Raw genomic sequence first — 10,922 nt, forward strand, 5'->3', positions numbered from 1 at the left:
GGTTGCACGAGCGTCCAGATAGTACGTTAAAGTCGCCGCCATATTGTGAGTGACAGTTCTGTTCCACGTACAAAAAGACATGCAACAGTACAGTTCTGTTTCAGTAGTAATATGACTGTTCTGCTATCTTATCGCTGTCCAAGATCTTATTTTCCATATTATATACTATCTAAATAACTGGAAAAAAAATACAACACAAATGATGATAGTACATTAGTTGTTCTGACAACTCATCTTCTGGACATCTCAGAAGTTCTTCCTGGAATCTGCTTTAGGTACTCTACAAGTTTAGTGGCCACTTAATACTGGCATAGATTTTTGCTAATGATACTAGTAGTGAATTACTATCAGCCTTCGACACTTTTGAATGTTTGGACACATTTTAATACAACAGTGCTAATATGGACAGACCCTGATTAATGTGCACAAAATGAAATTATTCTATAACTATACCTACAAACCACAGAGAACGTTGGCAGCCTGGTGGCTATGCATATTTCTAACACACTGTTATATGTTTGCACTCATATGTTTTGCAGATATAGTTAATACTTATTTCTCAATGACAACCATGAGTAGTACTAAAATTAATTTATATTTTTTGTGTATAAAATTATTAACATTTGACGAAGTGTATGACGATCTACGTCATGATTCTATGTTGCTGATTAAATAAAATCATATGGTAATGACAGCGTACGTATCTGACAGATATAGCCGTGAGTTCGTGCTAAGGGTATGACGATCTGACAAGAACACCTGTTACACCGGACTATTTCACGTTAGTCAACTTTTTGTTTGTGGCGTTTATAGAACAAAAAAATAAGGTGTGCATGGCTGTGTAATTGTGTAAGATTTATCAGAGAATATTTTATTTATGTTTCAAGACGAAACATTTTAACCTCGAAATTTTGAGATTGTTTATACTCAAACAGAAGAATATTTATATATCATAAATATTTAATTGTCTATGGCAGGGGTGCCCAAAGTCGGTCCTCGAGGACAGGCATCCTGCATGTTTTAGTTCTCTTCCTAGTGGTAGTAACAACCTCCTCAGCAAGTCAATGTTCTCCTTAGACCTTCTAATGAGCCATCATTTGATGCAGGTGTGCTAAACCAGGGAGAGAATTAAAACACGCAGGTTGCAGGTGTTCTGTCACACACCGGCATCCTTATCGGTCCTCATCCGCATGCGTAATTACGACCATAAATTGCCAGCTTCCTGACACGTGACCACGTCATGTGACTTCAGTCAATAAAAATGAAAGCACTACTCAGCAGGTGTGAAGCTGTAGCTCTTGTTTTTATCCTTACGTTGTATTTTAACGCGAGTTATCAGCTGACTGGACTGGAGGTAAGACTGGTGTGTTCACCACTGGAATAATGTCGCAGTAAATCCTAATAAACCGGCTTGTTTTGGTTGGTGTATAGACCTTGTAGGGGTTGTCGGTTTCAGTTTGTTGTTTACTACTTTTTTTCTATCTGGTAACCTGATTTCAAATCGCAGGTATGTTCGCTCTGTGGTGGTACTGTCCAAAACAACACCTACGTGGATAATTTCTGCTCTTCATCCGCTGGACGGCTTGACAAGAGGTGCTGTTTAGCAAATGATAACTCAAGCGACCCTGAACGCATCATCGGGTATGACCGCAATATACTGCGCTCTAAGTGAATGTTGCAAACGATGTTTTCTTTTTTGGCCTTAAACCCACCCAAACTAGTACTTAAAAATAAAGGGGTAAAGAAAATAACTTTTTTTTTTTTTTTTTTTTTTTATGTAGAATTTCGTAATTCACCTGACATCAATGCGAATGTAAGGAAAACGTGGAATTTTAGAGTGAAGTTTTAGTAAAGTGTATTTTCATATTTTATTTTGATTTATCAGGTTGGATTTATCCAATTGTTCACTGACTCAAGTGGAAGACCTTTCAGGAGCATCCACAGTGGTGGTGATGTAAGTACACTGCTGTATGGAGAAAAAAACATTCATACCCCTTGAAATTTTTTCACACTTGGACACATTTCAACATCTAACTTTTGTTTTATTGGATATATACCAACACAAAGGCATGAGGTAAAATAAAAATATTTGTAGAGGCAACGTTTGCAGCAGTTGGATGTTTTATAGCCCCTCCAATAGCTACAAAGGCATTTGGCAATGCCTTTGTAGAAATTAAGTAAAGCTTGATCAGACTGGTTGTTGAGATCTTTGAAAAAATGCAATCAAAAATTAGATGCTTTTTTTTTTTTTCTTCTTCTTCTTGCACGTCAACATTTTGGAGCACTTTATGCTGTTGTACTAAATAAAACAAGTGTGAAGTTGTTCTGCACCAATTCTTGCAAATAATTATACATTAAGCAGAATCTAATGTAAAAATGTCACGCTTATTTTTAGGTAGAACTAATGTTTTATTCTTAACATTTTTGTTCTTAAGTTTTGCTTTTCTTTCCAGAGATCTCTCACTGAATCCCATTACCAACATCAGTAATGAGGTCTTCCAAGGATTTCTTGACCTAAACTTCTTGTAAGTGTCTTTGAAATGATCATTTTATCTGTCTAAAGTGGTTCTGGTATTTTTAAAGTCTTTTTTTCTTCAACACCTATCAATGTGTCTTCAGGATTTTACCAGAGGACATAGCTTGTCCAGGTGGGAATGCTTCATGGCAACAGATCGAAGTCAAACAAGGGAACCAGCTTTGTAAGGACCAGAAAAACATGTGCAACCAGACAGGACAGATGTGTAGGTCAACGTTCAGCAGATATTTGTTACAAAACATATTTGTTTTGCAATGTGTGATGTTTGTTTGCATTTATTGGGAATCTATAGCTATGAATTGTCCAGAAAACTCCCTTTGCGGTCCCTATGGTCCTGGCTCCTTTGAGTGTCGCTGTGCTGAAAATTACCATGGATACAAGTGTCTTCGGCAGGTGGGTACTTGGAGACTTTTTTTTTTTTTGGTTATTACTAAATTAACATAAGCGCAAAAACCTTTTAAACAACACATTTTTAAACTTGCTTACAGGCAGAATTCCCAGTTCTGAAAGTTTTTGGGCCTCTTGCAGCGTCCACAGTTGTCATCTCCTTCCTGTTGTGGATTACCCAGAGACGCAAAGCCAAATCACTCTGAGTGTGAGCTGCTTTTTAATCTGACAAGAAACTGACTCCTGAAAGGGATAATAATGCTGACAAAGCCCAGTGTGGCACCACACTCTGGTGTGAATATTTTATAAATGTTACTGTATTTTATTTTGGGGAGAGAAAAAAAAACTGGCATTTTTATTCTAATTAATGTGATAGAATTTTTAGATGACACACATTTTAAATATGACCTAATTTTTTGACACGATTACCACTGGTGTTGCGTTTGTTTTTTTTTGTTTTTTTTGCAGAATCTGCTTAAGACTCTGCATTGTTTTTAAGTTATGTACTTAAAAAATGCAGATAACAGTGAACACTGAATTCTGTCAAACAAGTGCTAAATGTGTGTGAATTTACACCAGAAATAATGTTTTGCATGTTTTAGAAAAAGTTGAGCAACAACTCATTGCATGCTGACTGTGTGGTTTACAAGTTTTTTTTTTTTTTTTCTTTTTGGGCGGGGGGGGGGGGGGGGCATTAGTGGTGATGCCAAGAAGGGGCTGGTAGAGGGCAGTGGGTTAGCTGTGTTAAATTTAAACCAAAACTGCAAGTTTAGTTGCACTTTAATGATGATTTTAACCTCTTTAATTCAAAAGTGTTGGTGTTTAAATGTACTCAGGATGAAAAATTTGTTGTAGTAAATATTTCCCTTTGTTTGTGTCCTGCCTTGGCAGCTTAGACCAACCGGTTGGTGGGTCTGGCTGCCCAGCAGTGTCATGGTGGATTTGTTGTACAAACTTTGGAGATTTAATATTCCTGCTGTTGTATAATTGCCTTTTGTTTTTTGGCTAACTGACAACTATTCAAGGGTCCAACATGGTCAGACTGAAGTCGAACTGTCGATGTGCGGTCACAAGGTTGCAGGATGTTTGTTTTTGTAAATGCTGTTCAAAGTCCACAAGAGTTTGAACAGAGTTCCTGTGAAACCCTTCCTGCTGCAGAATAGGTCATGGTGTTTTGTCATGTGTGGCTTACAACAGTGAAGTAAACACAGAGGTCATAGCAAAGAGGAACAACTATTATGATTTCAGAGGTGGAGGAAATGATGCTTGACTAGCTGCAATGACTCAATTTTACTTGTTAGAAGCCAAAAAAAAAGAACAAAAGGCCTCAGTGGGACATTTGATATCTGCAATGGACCAGAACCAAAGTTTAGTGTTGTGTCCAACAGTATGTACTTCCTCAGGGCTTGGGACAATTCCTCTTTAAAGCTATCCATTTTGCTCTCTGGCTAAAAAAATGACTTCTGAAAGTTGAGTAGTTTGTCACAAACGCACCCAATTCAGACTTCACACACAATAGTTTTGCACACAGAGAGGGTTGAAAAGTTCACCAGGGAGGTTGTGATGAGAAGGGATGGACAACATGAGGCTGAGAACAAAGTGACGGTGACAATTTCGACTCAACCACGTAGGGCCCTCAACCGTTTCTTTCATGAGTTTTTCAATCTTGTCTTGAAATGCACTCCACGATCTGGATGTGTCTTTTCTATTGCATCTCTATTTATCTTGTTTAAAGTTCAGGGTTTTAATAAAGATTTTACAATAGTGTTTTATTTTCCTCTTTTTGAGATATTTTACTGCTTTAATGTTAGATCTTGTCACTGAAATATTATTTCCAATGAAATATTTTCAGGTTTTCAAGATTTTTTTTTTTTTTTTCATGGAAAATTATAATGAAATGAAGTTTCTGCAAAGCATCAAATGTTTGATAGTCAAGATCTTTAAAGCCTCCTCACTTTTCCTTTGCGAAATGGTGCTACATTGTGCTGAAAATAAACTGACTTTGCTCTCGCATAACTCATTGCAGCATTTATTTTTGTAGAACAGTCCTTTTTTTATTTTTTATTTTTGGTATCCCAACCAGGGAAAATATTTTTTAAGAAAATAAAAGTCCTCTGTCAAATTCTGCAACATCTCGTAGGATGTCGGTCTTTATTTTTCATGAAACGACTTCTTTCCAACATGCATGCCATCAACCAAAGGTATCTGCCTCACTCAAACGCTGGTCTCCATGCTCAGAGGTGGGTTGTAGCTAATTACAATTACTTACAATAACTTTATGGAAGAAAATTACATGGAGTAAAATTTCTGCATAACCTAATTTTACTGTGCACAAGTTTTGTTCTAATGCCATTTTCTATCCACTGAGCCTGCTGTGACATATGGAAGTACTTTACCTTGTACTACCACTTAGTAATGCAAACATACTGCAAGTATACATTTCTTAGTTTTTTATGAAAGAAAAAAGTATTTGGAAAATTTTCTATGCAAATATTCGTATAATTTTGTCCTTAAAACAGCAGTATTTCTGCATAATCTTTACATTTTTGTCTGAAGTTTTAAAATTAAGTCAAATGATCTGATCTGGTATTTGAGCAGCCTTCTATATTAAATATTACTCTTGCATATTTCCTTCAACTTCTACTTTTCCATTGAGTTGAAGTACAATTTTTTTTCCACCCACATCTGTGCATGCTTCACTCTTAAGATCTGCACTGGTGGCAAGTTAATATCTTAGTTGGTTCTCTTTAGGGGACGGTGCCCAGTACTCGCTGGACTTTTTCTAGAAACCTAAATATTTCTTTGCATCAAGTTCTTGATTTGATAACTGTGTGGTTTCTATGCACCAATCTGCCCATTGGATATAAAGCAATGATGACGCAAATAAAGTGATCATTGTCTGTTAAAGAGCAATTGTGAAAGCACCACTCCTTTGCAATCAGGAATCATGACCATGTAGGAATAATGTGCTTCTTCCAAGCGCCTGAGGATCATGTGTTGACTGTGAGGATAAACTACCTTTGTGCTTGTTTAAAAGACCAGGTCTTTATAATAAACCACATTCATGGAGCAATAACATTCCTTTCAGAGGCCCGAGTTTCAGTTTCAAATACAAAACCTTTAATGGTTAGCTTTCCACACCCACAGATGACCTCCCTAGTGTGATTTATTAATATCTAACAACTCTCCTTTTTAAAAACCCAGGAAAAAAAAAACACAAAGGAAACTCATTTAAAAGTTTATGCCATTTCAGATATACATTTATTGCATGCTAAAAGCACGACCTTGCGCGTCAGACAAGCCGATATGGAGGGTGCTCACTGATCGACATTTTTGACCCGCAGCACCACGGGGACCGAAGTGCACGGGATCATTCCCAGTTCCGTGATGACCAGGTCCACGAAGTCAGGAGGCGTCACATCGTAGACGAGGTTCAGCAGACCCAGGGAGGGCTCCTGCTGCCAGTTCTCCAGCTGGGTCTGCCCATTACGCGTCACGATGAGGTCGTCAGGGTCATCTGGAAAGGACCAATGAGGATCAGCCGACAAACATCGACACGTTAGAAACAGAATGTGTTTACATACCCAGTTCATTGGATACAAATGAGTCCGTCTGCACCCTCTCACAGAACTTGTAGGTCTCGCAACAAACCAGCACAGGCACGTTAAAGGCTTTGGCCACCAGAGCTATTTGTGAAGTTCCCACTCGAGACATGACGTAACCATTAGCCAAGAGGGCGTGAGCTCCGAGGAACACCTTCGATACCTAAAATAACAACAAAAAAAGTGCTTATAGCTAAACTTTTTAGCAACTCTCTGATCAACAGATGACGCCAATTTCTGATTACCTCTGGAAGAATGTAGGACACAGCTGAGATAAGGACATATGTGCAACTGATGCCTCTCTGTACCAGACGCCTCAGAGCCTCCCGGCCCTCAAGCCGAGGCCTGCTGTCTACAACTATGACGCGAAACTTCCTGTTTTTCTCCAAGGCCTCACAGAGGATGTGGTTGACCAGAGAAGAGCTGACCGAAGCAAATATAAAAATTTAGACTTTGTGACGTCAGAGTTAAATATGGAAAGAAAGGGAGACGGGAAGGTGAAAAAGGAAGAGAACATGTCTAAATATAAAAAAAAAAATGGGAAAATCCATTATTGCTCTAACAAATACAACAAATCACAGCTTAGTAACAAGAAATATACAATGTAGAGTTAATGGAAAGAACTTGCCCAGATTTCTGAGCCTTACCATCCATAAATGAGGATGACGTCTCCATCACTGATCTTTTCTATGGAGGACTCTGCTATAGCTGTAGCAGCAAGAATGATCTTGTCTTTAATGTACCACTCGATGCATTTGAGCAGTTTCTGTTTTGCCTGAAATAGAAAAGAGTGCTTCATTGCAAGTCAAAATTACATTTATGTTAGTCGGACCCAACAGCTTTCCATTCACTTTATCTTAGCTGGAGCAATTATTGTGACAGATTCATTGGCTATAGCTGTACTAGTGAAAATCACATCTTTAATTTTTGCAACCCGAGTCTCTGTCAGCGGTTAAAGAAGCTCTAATGTGGACATAATAACCTTGTACTAAGTCTAAAGAAAAACAAAAATACAAAAAATAGAAACAGTGGGTTTAGTAGTGATGTGGCTGTGATATGCAATTTTTTTAAAGGTTCAATATGCTTGAAAAAAATTAAGTGGAGGGGCCTTTTAAAAACAAGCAAAAAACTCAAAAACACAAACCTCTTCTTCCTTGCATTGACTGGGAATATTGGAGATTTCTTTTTTGACATATTTGATGGCGTTGCCCATGCTGGCTGACAGAGGGCGACACTGGTTCAAAAAACTGGAAGAAAACAAAAGGCAAATACTACATTTTAAACAACAACAACAACAAAAAATATACAAATGTACTAATCGTTCAGGTTGGGCAAAAGGTTACAAAGATACTCATTAATAATTTTTAATACCTAATATAAGGTTTCAGTCTGTTGACCAAGTCTCTAGACAGCTCCTCATTTGGAGGTGTAGTGTAGTCCCTTATTACCTGCAGAAGAAGAAGAAGAAAAAAAAACTGTTTCAGAATCAAGCTTATTTGTTCACAGCAAATTGTAGAAATTTCCATTAAATTTTGAGCACATGGAATGGCATAGCTCTACTACTCTGCTTCAGTTATACAACCCACAATCCTGTGCAACATCACTATGACTGTTGCATGCCCAAGCAAATACCACATGGCAAAACCAATCCCAAAACACTAACTGCAACAAGATGGAAATAAACATCGGTCAATCAGCCTCGTTTTATTTAAGTGACCGATACGTTAAATAGGAAGACTAACATCAGCCAATACCAATATTAAGGAGGATACACTGTGCATCCCTAGGTAGAAGTCTAGTAGTTTTTGGATCAGCACCTGTTTGAAGGCATGCAGCAGGGCAACAGAGCGAGCATTGGACCCAGCCACAATGCCCTGGGAGTACTGGAGGCCCAGTCGCACAATAGCAGGATGAATCACCGTTGAAGGAATGCTGCAAACAGTAAAAACACAAATGCTGAAGGTGGTTGGAGCAGATTAGGAAGAGTTTTTGAGGGCAAAACTAAAACTTTTCGTAGCGAAGATAAACAAGCAACCCCTGGGCTCACCTGAGTTGCTGTGTTAGCGGAGCTTTGCGACTGTACTGGTGCAGATGAGAAAACAAGCTGACTTTGTAACCATAGTCTAAGCGCAGTGGGATCTGAAACCAAGAGATCAAAAAAAAAAAAGAAAAAAGAAAAGGAATTACTCCTAAAATTAAACTTACAGACACTAAAAATGCCAAAAGAAACACATGATTTTTCTATTGCTCTCCAAATACAATTACACATGCCAAACTGATTTTGCAGGAAAGTGTGTTGGATTATAACCAAAGTCCTGAGAAGCAAGAACAACAAGCAACAACACAGCAAAACAAAAGAAATGCAAATCTAAATAGCCACAAATACTACAAAAATATATATGTTAATTGTCAACGGCAAACATTTTAAAGACTCTAAACTCGACGGCTTATACCTTTTTAGCAGAATTTTGCCCTGGTGTCTGGAAAACAATGTTAATACCATGACATGCAGTTCTAACTTTCAGTGACTGCTTTAGACCTACATTTTGTCTGGTGATAGCCACAAGTTGCAATGCATTTTATCCAGATTTCGAGTTTGTAGTTGGAACATAATTGAGAAAATCTCAAGGGGTATGAATACTCTGACAAGGCGCTGCTCTTCAATTTTTAAACAAATTTATAACATGGAAATCAATCGTACCTGTTGCCTTTCCAGCTTCTTGGCCAATTTCTTTAACACGTCTGGATTATCCACTTGAATGTGTTCTGGCAGCCTTTTTACCACTGAAAACATAGAGAGATCTTTTTTTACTCGTGTTGCCATGATACTTAAGTTAAAGCTGTTTCATCACTTTGACTGAAGTGATGAGGTTGTGACTATGAAATGCTACCTGGCTGCAGCTCATTCGTGGCTGCTTTCGATTTGCTCACAGCACCTTGTGGTCCCGGATCTCCTTTCTTGCTCTGTTTGCTGGCCCTCTCGGACTCTTGCCGAGCTCTCCGTTCGGCTTTCAGTTCAGCTTTACTCTTAGCAGGCTTATCTGCTGGGGTGGGACCCTCTGAGGCAGGCACGGAAACTGGAGCAGGCACTGCTGAAGGAGCTTGAATAAGCAGAAGCACATTGTAGAATAAAAAGTTAACTACAGCGACCGCTTAGGGCTTATGGTTCACAGACAAACATCTCAGAAGTCATTTTACCTTTCTGAGCTGTGGATTGCGTTGAAGGCTGTGGTGCTGAAGCAGCTGAACTGTCACCCCTAGTTTCTTTACCACTCTCCTGTATAGCCTTGTCATCCTTTTTCTCTTTGCTTTTCTTCTGTTGTTTCTTCTCCTTCCTCAGCCGCTGCTTCTCCTCTTTGGTCAGCTCTTTGCCTTCACTCTGTTTGAAGATTTAAAGATGATCATGTCACGACTGCTACTCACTCACGCCAGTCTGTAGTAACAGGTTGCAAGTGACCAAAATAAACTGACCTTTGCACGTTCAATGTCGCCTTTCTTCTCATTTCCATCTGCAAGAATAGTGAAGATTGTAACATCATGGTGTTCGTGACGCTAGAATGAGCCAGATGAGCCTCTTTCAAGCCATACGATGGACTTATAATACTTTGATTTCATAACTTTACAGTGAGCTAACGTCAGCTACAAAAGAGATTCTCGTACATAATATCGACAGCTAAAAATTCAAAAACATAGCAATAATAACCAAGAAAATACAACTCCAAAAATGATGCAACATCGCTACGTCTGCTGTTAAACTACACTGTCCATGCTAACGTTAGCAGGACTCGCATCTGAAATAATAAACCCGTTAGAACAGAGGAAACTTAACCTCCTCGAAACTAGAACAATAGCTGCGTTTTTACTCACGTAACAAATGGTTTAAAGAAAGAAAAGCAGCTGCAAAGTGATAAAAAGCGCAGCTGTTACACATTCCCAAGCTCACCTGTCACTCCACTGTCAGCCATCTTTACAATACGGCTTCACTTCCTCTGCTGCTGCAGCAACATCTGTGTTCTGCCCACAGCGCCATCTTCTGGAGGCAAAAGTGTTCAGCTGTAATTTCACAGTAATTGTCTTATTTGCTTATTTTCATTAATTGCGTCAAATTTACAAATTTTCTCTGCAGTTCGATTAAAAGTAAGCCTCGGTCACAAATTTCATGACAAAACCAAAAGTAAAGACATTTTCTATATAAAAGACACAAAGGAAAATAAACCAATTTTAATAAGTAAGAAAAAGAAAAAGTAAATGAGAAGCAAGAAAATATTAGGAGAAAATAAAAAGAGAGAAAAAAATACGTTGCTATTTTCCATCAATCTCACATCTACATAAAGCATTCACCCAAATCCCTGCAGTTCTAGCAGATCATACATCGTAAGTGTCCCTTTTTGCAATCA

General features: G+C 38.4%; 2 protein-coding genes across 3 annotated transcripts; one reads left to right on the forward strand and one right to left on the reverse strand.

Moving 5' to 3' along the window:
* Positions 1-1,159: 1,159 nt before the first annotated feature.
* atraid (all-trans retinoic acid induced differentiation factor) lies at positions 1,160-3,557 on the forward strand. 2 transcript variants are annotated; one of them, XM_088001914.1, is made up of 7 exons: positions 1,160-1,354; positions 1,508-1,641; positions 1,886-1,954; positions 2,454-2,525; positions 2,620-2,741; positions 2,829-2,929; positions 3,065-3,557. In XM_088001914.1, exons 1-7 carry the CDS (start codon positions 1,262-1,264, stop codon positions 3,161-3,163), a joined length of 690 nt encoding a protein of 229 aa, XP_087858040.1. In that variant the 5' UTR covers positions 1,160-1,261; the 3' UTR covers positions 3,164-3,557. The 2 variants fall into 2 exon arrangements, with proteins under 2 accessions (XP_087858040.1, XP_014846266.1); XM_014990780.2 differs by having other exon boundaries at positions 1,163-1,354; positions 3,025-3,557.
* A 2,596-nt stretch (positions 3,558-6,153) lies between these two features.
* eif2b4 (eukaryotic translation initiation factor 2B, subunit 4 delta) lies at positions 6,154-10,576 on the reverse strand. The gene is made up of 13 exons (XM_088001913.1): positions 10,469-10,576; positions 9,997-10,034; positions 9,724-9,904; positions 9,417-9,626; positions 9,227-9,309; positions 8,573-8,664; positions 8,343-8,457; positions 7,897-7,973; positions 7,670-7,772; positions 7,173-7,300; positions 6,771-6,948; positions 6,508-6,688; positions 6,154-6,440 (listed from the first exon to the last, which is right to left on the reverse strand). The coding sequence occupies exons 1-13, from the start codon at positions 10,488-10,490 to the stop codon at positions 6,241-6,243; spliced, it is 1,608 nt and encodes a 535-aa protein (XP_087858039.1). The 5' UTR covers positions 10,491-10,576; the 3' UTR covers positions 6,154-6,240.
* Positions 10,577-10,922: the final 346 nt, after the last annotated feature.

This window comes from Poecilia mexicana, unplaced genomic scaffold (genome assembly GCF_051168715.1).
Source record: "Poecilia mexicana isolate PSO_F unplaced genomic scaffold, ASM5116871v1 scaffold_21, whole genome shotgun sequence".
NCBI lineage: Eukaryota > Metazoa > Chordata > Actinopteri > Cyprinodontiformes > Poeciliidae > Poecilia > Poecilia mexicana.

Bases quoted from the DNA above. Each gene is read 5' to 3' on its own strand.
- atraid (XM_014990780.2), top strand. From the start codon at position 1,262: ATGAAAGCACTACTCAGCAGGTGTGAAGCTGTAGCTCTTGTTTTTATC. The intron at 1,355-1,507 runs GTAAGACTGGTG...TTCAAATCGCAG, and splicing joins ATCAGCTGACTGGACTGGAG to GTATGTTCGCTCTGTGGTGG. The intron at 1,955-2,453 runs GTAAGTACACTG...TTTTCTTTCCAG, and splicing joins GCATCCACAGTGGTGGTGAT to AGATCTCTCACTGAATCCCA.
- eif2b4 (XM_088001913.1), bottom strand. From the start codon at position 10,490: ATGGCTGACAGTGGAGTGACAG. The intron at 8,665-9,226 runs GTACGATTGATT...TCTTGGTTTCAG, and splicing joins AGAAGCTGGAAAGGCAACAG to ATCCCACTGCGCTTAGACTA. The intron at 8,458-8,572 runs GTGAGCCCAGGG...TACTGTTTGCAG, and splicing joins CCGCTAACACAGCAACTCAG to CATTCCTTCAACGGTGATTC.